The sequence below is a fragment of the Nerophis lumbriciformis genome, linkage group LG32 (assembly GCF_033978685.3).
Source record: "Nerophis lumbriciformis linkage group LG32, RoL_Nlum_v2.1, whole genome shotgun sequence".
NCBI classification, from domain to species: domain Eukaryota; kingdom Metazoa; phylum Chordata; class Actinopteri; order Syngnathiformes; family Syngnathidae; genus Nerophis; species Nerophis lumbriciformis.
This window is the reverse complement of record NC_084579.2, coordinates 13,958,033-13,978,976: the sequence shown is the minus strand read 5'-3', so window position 1 is coordinate 13,978,976 and position 20,944 is coordinate 13,958,033. Positions and strand designations below refer to the sequence as shown.

General features: G+C 38.9%; 1 protein-coding gene across 1 annotated transcript in view; it reads left to right on the top strand.

The window, feature by feature from the left end:
• The window catches only part of ass1 (argininosuccinate synthase 1), a 97,573-nt gene that overhangs the window by 4,677 nt on the left and 71,952 nt on the right, over window positions 1–20,944 (top strand). The window contains exons 3-8 of the mRNA XM_061926658.1: window positions 6,070–6,138; window positions 6,201–6,389; window positions 10,854–10,910; window positions 10,993–11,067; window positions 16,442–16,512; window positions 16,596–16,626. Coding sequence (XP_061782642.1) covers window positions 6,070–6,138; window positions 6,201–6,389; window positions 10,854–10,910; window positions 10,993–11,067; window positions 16,442–16,512; window positions 16,596–16,626 — 492 coding nt within the window. The remainder of the gene's footprint in view (window positions 1–6,069; window positions 6,139–6,200; window positions 6,390–10,853; window positions 10,911–10,992; window positions 11,068–16,441; window positions 16,513–16,595; window positions 16,627–20,944) is intronic.

The window sequence follows — 20,944 nt, the reverse complement described above, 5'->3', positions numbered from 1 at the left end:
GATTGGTTTTATTTTTAACACTGTCTTACACAACACTTCCTGATGTATAATACAATGCAAAAATGTCCATTTCTACACAGGGTTCATTTCTGTCATTTTATCCTGCATTATCCAACATTTTTCCCCGTCAGATTTGGACAACCATCTGTTGTTAAAAATCGTTTTTAATCATATTTATTTTATATTGTTTTTTATATTGGTTTTATATGTAATTATTTTTTGTTTTTATTCAGTCATTGGTGGAGCTAAGGATAATATTTGAATATTGTTTTCACTTTGGAAACATTTTGTTGTTTAAATGTGCTATATAAATAAAGTGGATTGGATTGGATTGTCACACCTGCCAGCTTGTCCCATTTCAGTCCTAAAATGTCCAAACACGCATTTACCTCTGTGAACAAGTCATTACCTGTGGTTGTCTCTTTAATTGACTGCATGGCTGCCAGCTCCTTCGTGATTTGAAAGTCTGTAGTTATCCCACGTAAGAAGATGAGCAGCTGGGCGGTGTCACGTACATCGCAGCTCTCATCCAAAGCCAGCGAAAAACAGTCAAAGTCTCTGTACATATTAGCGCAAGAGTCCAATAAGCACTCCTTAATAAACTCTCCGTCAGAAAACGCCTTACTTTTTCTGGCGATTTTGTGAGAAATGACGAAACTTGTCCTGACAGCTGCATCTCTGGGGGTGTGAAATTTGGCAAAAAGTCCTTGTTGGGTTTGCAGTTTTACCATCAACGCGTCATCCTCCCTTGCGCGTGCTTCATCAGACAGATTCCGGTATTTTTCCTCGTGCTTCGTCGTATAGTGGCGATTCAAATGATATTCTTTAAACACAGCAACATGTGTACCACACATTAAGCACATGGCTTTACCTTTCATTTCTGTAAAGAAATGTCTGGTGGAAAACACGCCATTCGTCATCAACTTTTCTATTTTTAGCGTCTCATCACTTGTCGCTGTGCACCTTTACTCACAGGTTACACCGGGACATACGCCCATAAATAACACTTTTCAAAATAAAAGCAGCACAGTTGTATTGCACGCACGACATAGATGTTTTTTAAACTTTATTTTGTAATTTGTGATTGCCGCTGTTCACATTCACTCACAATCACACATGCGAATACGTCCACACGGAAGTAATACAAATACCGCTTTTCAAAACAAATGCAGCACCGTTGTATTGCACACTCGACATAGATACTTTTTTAAATTTATTTTGTAATTTAGGATTGGCTTCACGCGGGCCGGACAGGGACGCACAAAGGGCCGGATGTGGCCCGCGGGCCGCAGAATGCCCAGGTCTGCTGTACACTGTTTGTTTGTCTAATCTTGAACGGGTTTGTGCTGAAAACAAAGTTTTGTTGTACTTGTGCAATGACAATACAGTCCTATCTGATCTGATGTCATCTGATTCAGATCTGTAAAGAGTGAGAGGTAATAATGTAGTTGTTACACCTGTTCTGCTGTTCGGCTCCATGCACACAAAAACAAGTTGACCAATATATTGATACAAGCAAAAATGGAATATTACAAAATAATGTTGCATGAAAATAAAAATAACATAAAGGCTACATGAAATATTTTGAAAAAAAGCAATAGGGAATAGGACAAGGCCACCAGAACTACCTCGATATTTAAAAAAAGATAATATGTTAATTGAAAACAAAGATGAAATTGTCAATTAATTAAATCAATTCTTTGTAAATGTAGGACCTAGCTTAGCAAAAAAAAATACCAAGAGCTATTGATCAATCAGGTGGTGTCTGGAAAAGGGAAAATAGAGTTATGCAGTCAATGTTTCTGAGTGAAGTGACTGGAAATGAAATATTATCTGTGGTTTATAAACTAAAAAACAAGACCTCAACAGATAGTGAGGGTATTGACATGCAAATAATAAAAAACGTGAGATCGACAGGCGGATCGGTGCTGCGTCTTCAGTAATGCGGATGCTGTATCGATCCGTTGTGGTGAAGAAGGAGCTGAGCCGGAAGGCAAAGCTCTCGATTTACCGGTCGATCTACGTTCCCATCCTCACCTATGGTCGTGAGCTTTGGGTCATGACCGAAAGGACAAGATCACGGGTACAAGCGGCCGAAATGAGTTTCCTCCGCCGAGTGGCGGGGCTCTCCCTTAGAGATAGGGTGAGAAGCTCTGTCATTCGGGGGGAGCTCAAAGTAAAGCCGCTGCTCCTCCACATTGAGAGGAGCCAGATGAGGTGGTTCGGGCATCTGGTCAGGATGCCACCCGAACGCCTCCCTAGGAAGGTGTTTCGGGCACGTCCGACCGGTAGGAGGCCACGGGGAAGACCCAGGACACGCTGGGAAGACTATCTCTCCCGGCTGGCCTGGGAACGCCTCGGGATCCCCCGGGAGGAGCTGGACGAAGTGGCTGGGGAGAGGGAAGTCTGGGTTTCCCTGCTTAAGCTGCTGCCCCTGCAGATAAGCGGAAGAAGATGGATGGATGGATGGATAATAAAAAACACGATTGATTGCATCATTAAACTATTACATTATATAATTAATTGTTCTTTTAAAGTAGGAGTTTTCCCAGACAGTATGAAAACAGCTAAGGTCATACCTTTATTTAAAACTGGAGATAAACATACATTTGGTAGTCATAGACCAGTACCTCTCCTATCTCAATTCTTATATATTAGGGCTGCAACTAACGATTAATTTGATAATCGATTAATCTGTCGATTATTACTTCGATTAATAATCGGATAAAAGAGACAAACTACATTTCTATCCTTTCCAGTATTTTATTGGAAAAAAAACAGCATACTGGCACCATGTTCTGAACATTGGGGGTGTAGCACACACCAATAATAACACAGAAATGTAACTCATTAGATCAGAACTGAATCAGATATTGTACACATTTCTGTTGTGAATAATAAAAGATTCATTTTAGGCTGCCTCTGAATAATAGCATGCAATATTCCAGCACCTTCATAACGTTCAGTTGTACTAAAGCGTCACTCAAATATAAATATATTTATATAGCTTTATCGGGCCTGGCTACATTGATCCATTATTAAACCAACCTGAGATATTTCTGTCCGTTACGTTTTTTTCCAAATTGGTAACCGTACGTTTTCTCTCTCAAAACGGAGTCAAATGTGCCGGAGACACATTATCAGCCCCGCGTTGCAACAAAGGCATAACGTTAACGTTACTCACAAAAAAGCTGACCTCATGAATGCCTGTTGCCACTATGGACTTAAAAAGTTACGTACTGTGAGTTTTTCCCTTCATCCATGGCTCAAACATGTTTCCTTTTCAGGTGCTCCTGAAGGAATGTTGTACGGTACTTCCGTGCCATTTTGCAGGAAACGGTCTTCTTTGAAGTCTTTAAAGTAAAGTGTTCCCACACTTTTGACGACTTAGGTCGTACACTTTTCTCCATTGAAGCAATAACCTCAAGATGTTTTTCCGATTAACTATCCGTACTGTTTTCCTGCGCCATTTTTCGAATGTTTCCAGCAAAGGAGACGGCGTCGTCACGTGAGCTGCACATGACACATCATTGGCTAGCTTACGCCACCTCGTGAGACGTAGCCTCAGCGCCGCCCCTACTTATTTTGATTATTGTTTCTCAGCTGTTTGTAAATGTTGCAGTTTATAAATAAAGGTTTATTTAAAAAAAAAAGCCTCTGCACATAGCATAGTTCCAACGAATCGATGACTAAATTAATCGGCAACTATTTTTATAATCGATTTTAATCGATTTAATCGATTAGTTGTTGCAGCCCTAATATATATATATATATATATATATATATATATATATATATATATATATATATATATATATATATATATATAATCTACTTGTTCATTTATTGTTAATATCAGCTTACTTTTTGTTATAACATGTTCTATCTAATCTTTTTGTTCAAATGTAATAAACACTTGTTCTTCTTTTGTTTGATACTTTACATACGTTTTGGGTAATTGGACACATTTTGCTATCAATCCAATGCCAGGTAGTTACAGGGTTATACATTGGTCATAATTAAAGTTCTCCTGTGTCCAGGGATGTATTTCATGGGTTTATAAACAATAAAAATAGATAAAAGATTTTGTGATAATGAAAAATATTCATGCAATCCTTATAGAATCGACTATGCTATGCTCTTGTACTTGGTATCGTTACAGTACTCCTCGCAAATATGTAAACAGGATGTGACGTAGGGGCCCCGCCTCTTCAAAATGGCCGTGTCCGCGTGTACAGCAGCACACAAAAGCCGAAACTTTGTTTGCAAACAGAGGCATATTTGGCTTGATCTAAATGGTCGTAGATCCAAAAGGTCGCAAATAGAGGTAAATCGAGGTTCCACTGCAGATTAACACTGCTGCATAAGCTGTACACTGACTACTGTAAAGTGTATCCCAACTTTACTATGTATTGTATTGTCTCTTAAAGGCCTACTGAAACCCACTACTACCGACCACGCAGTCTGATAGTTTATATATCAATGATGAAATCTTAACATTGCAACACCTGCCAATACGGCCGAGTTAGTTTACTAAAGTGCAATTTTAAATTTTGCGTGAAATATCCTGCTGAAAACGTCTTGGTATGATGACGTCAGCGCGTGACGTCACGGATTGTGGAGGACATTTTGGGACAGCATGGTGGCCAGTTATTAAGTCGTCTGTTTTCATCGCAAAATTCCACAGTATTCTGGACATATGTGTTGGTGAATCTTTTGCAATTTGTTCAATGAACAATGGAGACAGCAAAGAAGAAAGCTGTAGGTGGGAAGCGGTGTATTGCGGCAGGTGTTGTGCTGGGTAACGCACCCCCGCCGTAGAATGCACCCCTTGACTGGTGTGCCGGATAACACAGCCGGTGTTTCATTGTTTACATTCCCGAAAGATGACAGTCAAGCTTTACCATTGGCCTGTGGAGAACTGGGACAACAGAGACTCTTACCAGGAGGACTTTGTGTTGGATGCGCAGATGCAGTACCGTGAGTACGCATGCAGCTGCGGCTTCCAAACATTTGATCGCTTGCCCATACGTGCGTGCCGCTATGTGCATGTCACGTACGTAACTTTGGGGACTTTGGGGAAATATATGTGCTGTATGAACTTTGGGGAGGTGAACGGTACTTTGGGCTGTGGGATTGAGTGTGTTGTGCAGGTGTTTGAGTTGTATTGGCGGGTTATATGGACGGGAGGGGGGAGGTGTTTGTTTTTCGGTATTAATTTGTGGCATATTAAATATAAGCCTGGTTGTGTTGTGGCTAATAGAGTATATATATGTCTTGTGTTAATTTACTGTTTGAGTCATTCCCAGCTGAATATCAGGTCCCACCCGCCTCTCACAGCATCTTCCCTATCTGAATCGCTCCCACTGCCCTCTCGTCCTTCACTCTCACTTTCCTCATCCACAAATCTTTCATCCTCGCTCAAATTAATGGGGAAATCGTCGCTTTCTCGGTCCGAATTGCTCTCGCTGCTGGTGGCCATGATTGTAAACAATGTGCAGTTGTGAGAAGCTCCACAACCTGTGACATCACGCTACTCGTCTGCTACTTCCGGTACAGGCAAGGCTTTTTTATCAGCGACAAAAAGTTGCGAACTTTATCGTCGATGTTCTCTACTAAATCCTTTCAGCAAAAATATGGCAATATCGCGAAATGATCAAGTATGACACGTAGAATGGACCTGCTATCCCCGTTAAATAAGAAAATCGCATTTCAGTAGGCCTTTAAGATGATAAAAGTGATTGCTGAAACTACAGTGGGGCGGCATGGATCGGTTGGTAGAGCGGCCGTGCCAGCAACTTGAGGGTTCCAGGTTCGATCCCCGCTTCTGCCATCCTCTTCTCAGCCATTGTGTCCTTGAGCAAGACCCTTCACCTACCTGCTCCCAGTGCCACCTACACTGGTTTAAATGTAACTTAGATAATGGGTTTTACTATGTAAAGCGCTTTGAGTTGCTAGAGAAAAGCGCTATATAAATATAATACAGTACGGTTGGGTGCATTGACAGAGTTTTTAACCTTTACACCACTTCCACAAAAAGGACTTTTATTGCAATTTTTGTCTCTGCAGGCCAATATTGGACAAGATGAGGACTTTGGAGCGGCTAAAACAAAGGCAGAAAAGCTAGGTGCCAAAAAGGTATACAAATATTAAAAAAAACACCACAAAATATATTAAAACACACTGCTTTTCTTGTGCAGGTTTTTGTGGAGGACCTTCGCGCAGAGTTTGTGGAAGACTTCATCTTGCCCGCTGTTCAGGCCAACGCCATCTACGAGGACCGATACCTGCTGGGCACGTCGCTCGCTCGTCCCTGTATCGCCCGACGCCAGATTGAGATTGCACAGCAGGAGGGAGCCCAGTATGTGTCCCATGGGGCCACAGGGAAGGTAATGCCTAGCTGGCTTTGTTGCCATTCATTGCTCTTTGTTTCTACTCTGCTACTATGTTGCAAAATCATTTTTTTTTAGCATTTTCCTTCCATTTCAAGTCAACAATACACAAGCCACATGCAGCAGTTGCTGATCCAAATTAGGATTGTTTGTCCTCGGTGGAAATATGCACCAGACTGTATTTTATTTAATATTATTATTTCTAAAACAGACTACTAACCCAGAGAAACAGAAACAATCCCAAAAAACTTTTTTTTTTAATAGATTCTTGAAAATTACAAATTGATTTAAAATCAGAAGAAATTAAAATTGCAATTTGGATATTTTTTTTTTAGCACCTCTGATAATTGTAGTTGCCTATACATACACAAAGTCTCCAGGGCAGAAGCGTATATAAAAGTTTCCAGTAACAAACGTGTCCGCATCATTCAATTTACTGCATCGTGAGCTTATTTATTCAATTATTGTGACAAAAAAAATCAATTACCACTCCAATTCAACTTAAAGACAGCATAAATGGATTTCAAATTGTTAATACTAAATAGGTTAGTGTTTTTCAGCCTTTTCTAACACTAAAGTACAAAATAACACAAGTATGTATGATTTGTGTCGCTGTCATATTGGCCAATACTTAAGGTTGTAATATCAGTACGTATTGGAAGTGAGGCAGCACGGTGGTAGAGGGGTTAGTGTGTCTGCCTCACAATACGAAGGTCCTGGGTTTGATCCTGCGCTCGGGATCTTTCTGTGTTGAGTTTGCATGTTCTGCCCGTGACTGCGTGGGTTCCCTCCGGGTACTCCGGCTTCCTCCCACCTCCAAAGACATGCACCTGGGGATAGGTTGATTGGCAACACTAAATTGGCCCTAGTGTGTGAATGTGAGTGTGAATGTTGTCTGTCTATCTGTGTTGGCCCTGTGATGAGGTGGCGACTTGTCCAGGGTGTACCCCGCCTTCCACCCGAATGCAGCTGAGATAGGCTCCAGCGCCCCCCTGCGACCCGGAAAAGGATAAGCGGTAGTAAATGGATGGATGGATGACTGAATTTCACTTTCAATGCAAGACATGAAGAGGCAAATAAAAGACAAGTTTAAGCTTCAAAATTAAGACCCACAGCTCCTGATTACTTCTGTTATTAGTATAAAAAGAGAGGCAACAAAATACACTTTGGACTACATTTTAAGAGGTGCCCAAAGTCTGCCTTGGGGGTCATTCGTGAAAAATGTTTAAAAAATAATATTTGCATAGCCTCACATAGCCTTGGCTTTTAGATCTTAACCTGCTAGCAGCTCACCTCCTGATTTTTGAAGTTGCTCACCAAATGCCTAGCCATACATCCATTTTCTACCGCTTGTCACTTTTGGGGTAATGGTCAAAGGAAATTTAATTAGTGAAGTGAATTATATTTATATAGCGCTTTTCTCTAGTGACTCAAAGCGCTTTACATAGTGAAACCTAATATCTAAGTTACGTTTAAACCAGTGTGGGTGGCACTGGGAGAAGGTGGGTAAAGTGTCTTGCCCAAGGACACAACGGCAGTGACTAAGATGGCAGAAATGGGGATCGAACCTGGAACTCTCAAGTTGCTGGCACGGCCACTCTACCAACCGAGCTATGCCGCCCCGATTAAACTCTTAATACTTCTATAATTGTTCATTTTCACAGTATTCCATTGTTTACTGAGACATTACCACTAAAAAAAAGCATATAGACCAGGGGTCGGGAACCTTTTTGTGCTGAGAGAGCCATGAAAGCCAAAGATTTTAAAATGTATTTCCGTGAGAGCCATATTATATTTTTTTAACACTGAAAACAACTAAATGCATGCATTTTTAAGTAATACCAACATTTCTAGAGTACAATACGTCTCTTATTTTTTTGTGGAGCTCCCCCTGGTGTTGTGGTCATGTGTTCTACCCGGTTGAAAGCTCTAAACCGGGGCTCGGCAACCCAAAATGTTGAAAGAGCCATATTGGACCAAAAAAAAAACAAAAAAAACATCTGTCTGGAAACATTTAAAAGCCTTATATAAGTGTTATAATCCATGCAACCCATTATGTAAGTGTCTGTATAAACTATAATAGCCTGCAAATCTTCGTTGACAGAAATCCATCCATCCATCCATTGTCTACCGGTGGGGGGTGCTGGAGCTATCTTATAAATAAATGATAAATGGGTTATACTTGTATAGCGCTTTTCTACCTTCAAGGTACTCAAAGCGCTTTGACAGTATTTCCACATTCACCCATTCACACACACATTCACACACTGATGGCGGGAGCTGCCATGCAAGGCGCTAACCAGCAGCCATCAGGAGCAAGGGTGAAGTGTCTTGCCCAAGGACACAACGGACGTGACTAGGATTGTAGAAGGTGGGGATTGAACCCCAGTAATAAATGTTGAAATGTAATATTTATTCTACACATTTTTACAACATTGGAAAACATTAGTAAAACGGAGGCTTCTCAGAGGGTAAGATAAGTTGGAAGCTGGAAGTTACTGGTTTAGAATAGATGTGTGTGTCCTAGTTCCTGTTCTTCTAATTGATTTAATACAATCTTTGCAAGCTGGGTAACGTTTGCTTTGGTCTATAACAACATGGCACTCGAACAACTTTAAGAAATGCAGCCAAGGTTAATAATGGTAATAATATGTCTTGAGGCATGCAAATATAAATTAAATACACAGAGGACATAAGTAAAGTAAATTAAATGAGCTCAAATATACCCAGTCCTACAAACGAGGCATAATGATGCAATGTGTACATACAGCTAGCCTAAATAGCATGTTAGCATCGATTGGCTTGCAGTCATGCAGTGACCAAATATTCCTGATTAACAATCCACACAAGTCAACAACATCAGCAAAGCTCACCTTTGTGCATTCACGCAAAGCATAAAACTTTTGGTGGACAAAATCAGACAAAGAAGGAGTGGCATAAAACACGTCTTTCTGCGGCAGCGTCGGAGAAAGTTGTACATGTAAACAAACTGGTGCGTTCAAGGACCGCCGAAATTAGTAGGACAAAACGGCGCTCGCCAAATACTCTCATCAGTGAAGCATGTTTAATATAAACAGTGAGATTTCTAACAATTAGGAAGGTTTGTGTCATGTTTGTCCTCCTACAGAAACCATATTAAAACAAATATATATTTTTTTCCCTTATCTTTTTCCATTTTGATACATTTTTAAAAAGGCTCCAGGGAGCCAGAGCTGCTAAACAGCATAGCACAACAGCACCTTGAGCTAACGCGTCCAAAAGACGGTGCCATAGCACAAACAATAACACACCTTTTCAGTGTCTTTGCTTGATCATTTTTTTTAACTATTTGCCTTATGGGTGTCAGGAAAGAAAAATCCATAAATTAGCACCGTTTTATAAGCCGTAGATTTCAAAGCGTAGGAAAAAAGTAGCAATTTATAGTCCGGAATTTACGGTACTCATTTTTAGTTTATCATTGCGTTTTACTCTAGTTGCTGTATGAGAAAATGGCGCTGCGGAAGTGGCAGCTAGTTGCAGCAGCTTTTAATATCCTGCTTTGGGGGCTTGAATGTTTCCCTCTTGTTTTCAATTGTTGTTTACCTTTTGAACTCTTGGTGGGATTAATAAGTCTATCCTATTTTTTAAGAGTTTCATGTACTTCCCCCTAGAGGGCGCCAGAGGACCTCTGGAAAGATGCAATAAAAAAAATACAAAAAAGTCTCAGAAATTGGTACAAGTTTGATTTATTTTCACATCATTATCTCCACATCCATTAGGATTTAACACCCAATTTGGCTGAGTAACTTAAATTTTTATCTTTTTTATTTTTTTATTTTTTTTAGCCTTTATTTAACCAGGTAAAATCCCATTGAAATCAAATATCTCTTTTCCAAGGGAGACCTGGCCAAGAGGGCAGCAGCAAGGTTACATTAAAAACAGTAAACAAATACATGAAACATCACATTTACAACATTAAAACTTGCTCACATGACACATGTGCATACAGACAAGGTTGATTGATGAATTGATTGATTGATTGATTGATTGATTGATTGATTGTTTGAGACTTTTATTAGTAGGTTGCACAGTGAAGTACATATTCCGTACAATTGACCACTAAATGGTAACACCCGAATAAGTTTTTCAACTTGTTTAAGTCGGTAGACTGCAGTCCTTTCACAGAAGCTTTAAACTCATTCAACGTAACAAGGGTTTGAAGTTTAATATTCGATTGTAGGTTATATAAATGAGTCAGTGAAGCATGTTACTGATACACAAAACACAATCACTTGCAAGGCAACCACAGAATTAGATTGTGCAAACTCGACCGTGTGTTTACACGATTGAACATTAACCACTAGCTGAAACAAACTGTAACAGTAGTCAGAAATATACCCATCCTTTGTTTACTCGCAATAATTCATCGCAATGTGTGACATTAACATTCACTCACTATTATTCTGTTTTTGTTTTAAATAGGGAAATGACCAGATTCGTTTTGAACTGACATTCTACGCTCTCTACCCTGATGTTAAGGTGAGTTGATGTGACGTCTGCAGGATGGAGGCCTCACTCAAATAGTCACAAACTCACCCACTTGTTGGTGTGTGCCATTCAGATTATTGCACCCTGGAGGATCCCGGAGTTCTACAACCGTTTCCGTGGGAGGACAGACCTGATGGAATACGCGCAGGTAGATGATAGATAGATGGCCGCCACAGTACTGTGTTCTCTTGTAGTTGTTACGTTTTTCTTTGTTTCTTGCATTGAACAAAGTGCATAGTCTACCAAGTCAAATTTCTGGTGTGTTAAATTAGGGCTGGGCGATATGACTAAAAAATGTATCACGATATACAGTGGGGCAAAAAAGTATTTAGTCAGCCACCAATTGTGCAAGTTCTCCCACTTAAAATGATGACAGAGGTCTGTAATTTTCATCATAGGTACACTTCAACTGTGAGAGACAGAATGTGAAAAAAAAATCCAGGAATTCACATTGTAGGAATTTTAAAGAATTTATTTGTAAATTATGGTGGAAAATAAGTATTTGGTCACTTCAAACAAGGAAGATCTCTGGCTCTCACAGACCTGTAACTTCTTCTTTAAGAAGCTCTTCTGTCCTCCACTCGCTACTTGTATTAATGGCACCTGTTTGAACTGGTTATCTGTATAAAAGACACCTGTCCACAGCCTCAAACAGTCAAACTCCAAACTCCACTATGGCCAAGACCAAAGAGCTGTCGAAGGACACCAGGAAAATAATTGTAGACCTGCACCAGACTGTGAAGAGTGAATCTACAATAGGCAAGCGGCTTGGTGTGAAAAAATCAACTGTAGGAGCAATTATCAGAAAATGGAAGACATACAAGACCACTGATAATCTCCCTCGATCTGGGGCTCCACGCAAGATCTCATCCCGTGGGGTAAAAATGATCATGAGAACGGTGAGTAAAAATCCCAGAACCACACGGGGGGACCTGGTGAATGTCCTGCAAAGAGCTGGGACCAAAGTAACAAAGGTTACCATCAGTAACACACTACGCCGACAGGGAATCCAATCCTGCAGTGCCAGACGTGTCCCCCTGCTTAAGCCAGTGCATGTCCAGGCCCGTCTGAAGTTTGCCAGAGAACACATGGATGATACAGCAGAGGATTGGGAGAATGTCATGTGGTCAGATAAAACCAAAATAGAACTTTTTGGTATAAACTCAACCCGTCGTGTTTGGAGGAAGAAGAATACTGAGTTGCATCCCAAGAACACCATACCTACTGTGAAGCATGGGGGTGGAAACATCATGCTTTGCGGCTGTTTTTCTGCTAAGGGGACAGGCCGACTGATCCGTGTTAAGGAAAGAATGAATGGGGCCATGTATCGCGAGATTTTGAGCCAAAACCTCCTTCCATCAGTGAGCGCTTTGAAGATGAAAGCTTCCAGCATGACAATGATCCCAAACACATCGCCCGGGCAACGAAGGAGTGGCTCCGTAAGAAGCATTTGAAAGTCCTGGAATGACCTAGCCAGTCTCCAGACCTCAATCCCATAGAAAATCTGTGGAGGGAGTTGAAAGTCTGTGTTGCTCGGCGACAGCCCCAAAACATCACTGCTCTCGAGAAGATCTGCATGGAGGAATGGGCCAAAATACCAGCTACTGTGTGTGCAAACCTGGTAAAGACCTATAGTAATTGTTTGACCTCTGTTATTGCCAACAAAGGTTATATTACAAAGTATTGAGTTGAATTTTTGTTATTGACCAAATACTTATTTTCCACCATAATTTACAAATAAATTATTTAAAAATCCTACAATGTGAATTCCTGGATTTTTTGTTCACATTCTGTCTCTCACAGTTGAAGTGTACCTATGATGAAAATTACAGACCTCTGTCATCATTTTAAGTGGGAGAACTTGCACAATTGGTGGCTGACTAAATACTTTTTTGCCCCACTGTATGTGTTTCATATCAGTCGATATCGATAATTATTGATAAAAAAAACAAAAAACTATTCTAAATAAAGACCAGGAGAAAAAAGGCTGAATTTAAATATTTTTATTTTAAATATAAGTAGGTAGCATGTCCTTCGCTAATTGATCCACCACTGCATCCGTTATTTCTTTACAACGTTTTGAATTTTTGTCGTATGGCACTGCTGCCGAGTACCTCTCGATGGTGGTCTGTTGTTGCCGCTTCGGTGCTGTTCCACTTGCACCGGCTGATGTAGATGGTTGTGGCTGTTTGATACTGCTGTACTCCAGCGGGTGAGAGCGGCTCAGGTGGTAAAATAAGTTTGTCGTGTTCCCAGACTTGGTCGGGACGACGACCTTGCAAAGTTTGCAGACAGTATTACTCTGATTCGTATCGGACTTAAAAAATCAAAAATACTGCCAAACTGGTGACGTGACGTTTCCTTTTTTATTTACAATTTCCTCTCGTGCTGCCGCACTCATATTCCCGTTTTGTTTAACTCCTCGTCGTCAGCTCGCCGTTGTTGCTTTTTTTTTTTTTTTTTTTCTCTTGTTAGCATTTCCCAGAATGCCTTGCGGTTCAGGCTCGGCCGTGATAGGTTGAGAGGCCAAAGCCCTTCCTCTGCTTACACCCCGCAGAATGCTGTGCGGTTCCGGCTCGGCATTTCTTCCTATTTTTTTCTAACAGAACTCAGTGAAATTATCGAACGTTCTATCGACCCCATTTTCTATTGATATTGATCACATGTCTATCGCGATATATATTGTTATTGTTTTATCGCCCAGCCCTATGTTAAACATACTTGGCCAATAAAGCTGATTCTGATTCTGATAGGCCCTGTTTACACTGCACACCAAATCTGATTTGTTTGCCCTCAAGTGACCCGGATCAGATATTTTTTGCCAGTCTAAACGCTCCAAAGTGCTTCAAATCTGATCTTTTTGCATCAGATTCAGGCCTCATCGGGAGGTAGTTTGAATTAAATTGGAATCTGATCTTTTCAAACAAGGCCTGGGTAATTATTTTGTCTCAGGGGGCCAAATTTAGAGGAAAAAATGGGTCTGGGGGTCGGTATATCTATTTTTAGGAACACTAATACAAAACCTCACAATAATGTCTGAATGCTAAAAACGTTTTGACAGACCGCCTTAAAAAACGGAATGGAATTTTACATTTTTTTACTGAATGAGACACCCAGAATGTACATGAAAATAAAGAATGTGGGATTTACAATATTAACTATGAACTATAAAACACTGAATATTGACAACATATGAACGTCACACCCCCTCTCGATCGACATATTTTACGATCTAGCCAAACGCAACAAAAGTGCAACAAACACAGCGAAATATGAACGCGAAGGGTAAAAGAAACCCCACCTACTATCTGCTTGGTGCCTCGTCTGAGCTGCTGTGACTTAGATTACCATAGTAACTAATTAGATTACCATAGTAACTAGTATATCATGCAAAAGCGCAGATTGTAACCGTTGAAATACATTGTGTAGTTTAAGATTTACGGTAATCTGAAAACATCACTGCACATCATAATAGCAGCTACAGTTTCGATCTTAAAGATCTAAAAATAAATTTTTTGGAATGTCCGGCGGGCCAGATTGAAAAGCTTAACGGGCCGCATGTGGCCCCCGGGCCTTAATTTGCCTAGGTCTGGTCTAAACGGTAATGCGACTTGAATGCGACCCGTATGTGACTTTTTCCGTCAGCTTTGGCCGAGCTACGTCATTCGTGTGCACAGGAAAAGACACAGCCCGCCAGCAGAAGAGGATACTTAATCGCAACATACTGTTTCGATGAGCAAAGTCTTATTTGGGCAGCCGAATTTTCGGTGCATCATTAGTCAATAATGCGCAAATAATAGGCTATATGTTATATATGAATATACAGTACAGGCCAAAAGTTTGGACACACCTTCTCATTCAATGCTTTTTTATTTATTTTCATGACTATTTACATTGTAGATTGTCACTGAAGGCATCAAAACTATGAATGAACACATGTGGAGTTATGTACCGTATTTTTCGGACTATAAGTCGCATTTTCTTTCATAGTTTGGCCGGGCTCCAGTGCGACTTATATATGTTTTTTTCCTTTTTTATTATGCATTTTCGGCAGGTGCGACTTATACTCCGGTGCGACTTATACTCCGAAAAATACGGTACTTAACAAAAAAAGGTGAAGTAGCTGAAAACATGTTTTATATTCTAGTTTCTTCAAAATAGCCACCCTTTGCTCTGATTACGTTTTTGCACACTCTTGGCATTCTCTCGATGAGCTAACTCCTTCAAGACTGTTGGAAAACCATTTCAGGTGACTACCTCTTGAAGGTTATCGAGAGAATGCCAAGAGTGTGCAAAGCAGTAATCAGAGCAAAGGGTGGCTATTTTGAAGAAACTAGAATACAAAACATGTTTTCAGTTATTTAACCGTTGTTTGTTAAGTACATAACACCACATGTGTTCATTCATAGTTTTGATGCCTTCAGTGACAATCTACAATGTAAATAGTCATAAAAATTTAGAAAACGCATTGATAGAGAAGGTGCCTCCAATCTTTTGGCCTGTACTGTATATTTTGATTCCGAAGAAATGGCGGTTGTTGAAGGACCGCAATTGATGCTCTGGCGTATTTGCTTACATGTTACGTACATTGAGGAGGATATTTACGTAAATGACTTAAAAAATAAAGCTAGCATAGATCCACGCTGATGTCCGTGTTGCCTCTCCTGAACAGCCATAAAAAGATAAGACCCTTCCCAAATATATAACACTTTCTATCCATTCATCCACTATATTACTTTAATCATTTTCACGTAAAAAACCCAACACTCATTTTTAAGGTGTGGCAACTTTTACTTTATTTTATTTTGTAAAGAATAAAATTGAGCCACTTTCTTGTTGATTTACGGAATCTAGTCAACTTCCTTTGTTATCACTTGGTTAAATCATCAAAAATGATTCCCGGGCGCGGCCACCGCTGCTGCTCACTGCTCCCCTCACCTCCCAGGGGGTGATCAAGGGTGATGGGTCAAATGCAGAGAATAATTTCGCCACACCTAGTGTGTGTGTGACAATCATTGGTACTTAACTTTATCAAACTCCGCTTGCAAGTGACGTTGAGGCCACGTTGGGGCCTGTGCGCGATTATACTGGAGTCTGATAAAGATCACATTTTACTTGCAGTGTAAACAGTCTGCTTGAAAAAAAATCAGATTCAGAAAAAATTGGATGTGGGCCATTTTGGTCTGCAGTGTAAACTTAGTCATATTTATGTCATGCACAGTCTGATCTTTTCGACCGGCAGATTGTCTTTCAAAAATGTGTCCACTAGAGGGCGGTCACGGCATTTTAGTCTCCACGGTGCTGCCTTGTGTGAGGACTTGTACCTTGAGAAATAATGCATTTCTAGTTTGGGCTTCTTTAAAAAAATAAAAAGGTAAACATGTAGTGGTAAAGCCAATTGGTAATATTTGCACAGCACATCCTAAACTACAGTCCGGTAGGCTTTTTTTCCATAATTTCCAACCCTTCTGGATGGTCCACTGTGTACTTACCTTACCTGCATTCTCTGTCAAACGCTGTAGAAACATGGCATTCCTGTGCCCGTCACTCCTCGCGCACCGTGGAGCATGGACGCCAACCTCATGCATATAAGGTGAGCTGATATGACACATGCAGGTGTATTATACACTTTATATCTTGAATCTCTGAATTAAGTGTAGCCTTTTTGTTCAACAGTTATGAATCTGGCATCCTGGAGAATCCCAAAGTAAGGACACACTGAAATATTACACAAACATACAGTCCAACCTATGTCAGTGGTCACTTGACGATATCTGCCGTAGAGAAAATTAGTGTTAAAAATTAGACTAGAACTAGACCCTCACAATTCAGTTTGATTCCGATTCTTGGGGGGACAATTTGATTCCATACCATTTTCATAATATAATCTTTGGTATATAGATTATAATACAACCTTTTCAAAACAGGTTGCTGGTTACAAATCTCCTCTTGACTGCTGACGCACAATTTATACGCTAAGTGTTGGCCTAAAAAATTTACTTCTTTTTTTTTATTTAACTAAAACCGCAGAATGTTCTTTCTTTAGTTTATTTCGAACATGAACACACTTACATCATAATACATCACACAATTTCATATCATTTCATTTTACATCATGCCCGAAAAGGAGTAGGAAGAAGCAAAGCTTATTTAATCCTACCCCTTTCCCACTTCAAAGCGTTTACAAATATATAGAATCATTTACTGACCTTTTTATATAATAAAATAACATCTATGAATTAGTATACAACAGTTTTGTAATATGTAATTAATTAATTAATTCAGTCATTATTAACATACTGAGATGAAGAATATCTTATTTTCAATAAGGTTGAAAGTATTTCTCATAATTCTTCTTTTTTGTACTCTGTAAGCACTATTATTTTGAACAACCTCTTAAACTGGATCATGCCAGTACAATTTTTAACTTCTTTACTTAATCCATTCCATAATTTAATTCCACATACTGATATGCTAAAAGTTTTAAGTGTTGTACGTGCATATAAATGTTTTAAATTATTTTTTCCTCTAAGGTTATATTTCTCCTCTTTAGTTGAGAAGAATTGTTGTACATTCTTTGGTAGCAGGTTATAGTTTGCTTTGTACATCATTTTAGCTGTTTGCAATTTTACCAAATCACCAAACTTTAATATTTCTGACTTAATAAATAAAGGGTTTGTGTGTTCTCTATATCCAACATTATGTATTATTCTAACTGATCTTTTTTGTAACACGGTTAGCGAATGTAGCGCACATTTGTAGTTATTTCCCCATATTTCTGCACAATAACTCAGATATGGTAACACTAGCGAGCAGTAGAGAATATGTAGTGATTTTTGGCCCAGGACATATTTTGCTTTATTCATTATTGAAATGTTTTTTGCCACCTTATGTTGTATGTTTTGTATATGAGATTTCCAGTTCATTTGATCATCTATTAATACTCCCAAAAATCTAGTTTCTTTTACCCTTTCTATGTCTACTCCGTCTATTTGTATTTGTGTATGATGCTCTTTTCTACTATTACCAAATACTATTAATCAAACTAATAAAAGAAAATACTGTGACCCCAACTGCGACCAAATCTGAGCATTGCAATACTTACGATAGAAATGTACAAAGCAATTGAGAAGACGTTTAAATTAAAACCAAAAATGTATAAAAACAACAGTATCAATAATAACAGTAATATGTTAAATGTTTTTAATCCATTTTTTTTTTCTTAAAAAAAAAATGGATTAGAAAACATTTTTAGTATTTTTACTAAATCCATTCTTGAAATTTTTGAATCGATTTAGAATTGGAATTACTAAAAATCATGGTTTATATCAGAATCGTTTTATTGCCATTGTTTGAGAACGGGTTCACAAACTAGGAATTTTTCTTTGGTGCAATCGTGCAACATAAAACACATATAACACAGATTTGGTAATAACAAGAGCTGTAACTGAGCTATCAGATCTTGTTATATCGTTTTTTTCACAAACCTTGTCTATAGTGGCCACTTATTTTGTATCGTAGTCTGGCCATATACAGTACAATAGTGGTCACTAAGATCTAAAGTGCTGCAATGATGTTGATATAATCTAAGTCTTACCACCAAATTCCACCCAGTGTATTTAATAATGATAATAAATGTTATTTGTAATGCATTTTACATTCCAGATAAATATCAATGTGCTATATCATTTAGGTGTTGGCTAACAGATATTCTTGCTTAAAAGAGAAAAAAATCAACAAGAAATGTTAGAAAACACATGAAAAAAGAACAAGCTTCCATAATGCCACATGATAAGAATTTTGAACAGAAACTTTTTAAACTGATTTTGAATGACACTACTATCAGATTCTTGGAGCAAATTCCACAAGCCTTGGGGTATTGTGTGTGTGTCGGGCGGTGATGTGCTTTTTGAGGTAGACTGGAGCACTTCTACGGAGGCACTGATGAGGTAATATTGGATTCTGTAGTGGATATGTAACCAGTGAAGCGTTTGGAGAATTGACTAACTTTATTTGATTAGGACAATGCATATTGATCAACATATGAGCAAATGCATCACTGTAAATATGGCAGAATTAGCTACAATTGCTAACTTTCATCTGTTTTCCTAAGGCAGGCACCATAAAAACAGACATACATTTCCGAACAACATACATGACAAGATACATTACAATTAGAGATGTCCGATAATGGCTTTTTTGCCGATATTCCGATATTGTCCAACTCTTAATTACCGATACCGATATATACAGTCATGCCTAATTTTGTTGTGATGCTTGGATGCATTAAACAATGTAACAAGGTTTTCCAAAATAAATCAACTCAAGTTATGGAAAAAATGCCAACATGGCACTGCCATATTTATTATTGAAGTCACAAAGTGCATCATTTTTTTTTAACATGCCTCAAAACAGCAGCTTGGAATTTGGGACATGCTCTCCCTGAGAGAGCATGAGGAGGATGAGGTGGTGGTGGTGGGGGTGTATATTGTAGCGTCCTGGAAGGTTAGTGCTGCAAGGGATTCTGGGTATTTGTTCTGTTGTGTTTATGTTGTGTTACGATGCGGATATTCTCCCGAAATGTGTTTGTCATTCTTGTTTGGTGTGGGTTCACAGTGTGGCGCATATTTGTAACAGTGTTAAAGTTGTTCATACGGCCACCCTCAGTGTGACCTGTATGGCTGTTGACCAAGTATCGGCAGTCCGATATTATCGGACATCTCTAATTACAATAAATATTAACAATAAAAACAAGGTCCCATAATGTGTGCATATTACACATTATTACAGGACTGGTTTGTCTTTAACCACTATTGTAGTGTTTTTTGAAGGTTGGGTAGTTTCTAATATAAGCTAGTAGCGTGTTCCATGCCTGTTTGCCTCTGATAGAGACAACAAATTGAGCAAATTTAGTCCAATGTCGCTAGATGGTACTGTTGCCCCTGGTTAGCGCTTTACAGGTATCTATCCACGATTAAGGTAAAGGAGCATGTGCGGTCAAAATAAATTGTGTGATTAATCTGCGTATATACCGTATTTTTGGAGTATAAGTCGCACCGGAGTATAAGTCGCACCTGACGAAAATGCATAATAAAGAATGAAAAAAACATATATAAGTCGCACTGGAGCCCGGCCAAACTATGAAAAAAAACTGCGACTTATAGTCCGAAAAATACGGTACATGATTAATGCGATTATTTTTGGCGATTAATCACGAGTTAACTCTTTCTTTCTAACTCTGCAGAATACTCGTATACTTGGTGTACTATCGTCTCTACTTTCGGTTCAGTTTTACTGCTAATACTTCTGGGTAATGTAGTTATTCTACAACTACCAACACACTTGTATGTGGTATTAATTAAACAGCAAAAAGGCATAAAATTCAACTGGAGGAGAAGAAGAGAGGTGTACTTGCTTGGATTAAAGAAATAATATCAAGGACAAAGCGTTTTATTTAAAAAAAAAATTGTTCTGCATTTATTTTGTTTGTGTTGTAAATTCTGTCTTGCTCCACCGAAATTGCTGCGGCATCCAGCAAAAATTGATGCATTTGCTGCTAAGAGACCCGGAGCGTTAGAGATGAGACGTCACTTAGACTTAGACTTACCGTAGACAAACTTTATTGATCCGCAAGGGAAATTGTTCCACACAGTAGCTCAGTTACAAAGGAAGGAAAGTGTAAGGCTGGAAAGGATAATGCAGGTATGAAGTAGACTAAAAATGTACCATAGTAGCAATATAAAATATAACATATATGTAATATTTACATATTATATATACAGTATATAATATATACTGATATCTTATTATATTATATAATATTTTTATACAATATATAACAAGCAGTGAATCTGCTGGAGTTTTACTGCAGTAAGCCCTCGTTTATGGTTGTTCATTTGTTCCGGACATGACCGCGGTAAATTAATTTCCAGTAAAGTAGGGATTATTTATTATACATCGAATATGTTCATATCTTAAAATAAATAAAAACCTGTTTAAAGCCTTCAAAATATGTTTTTAACATA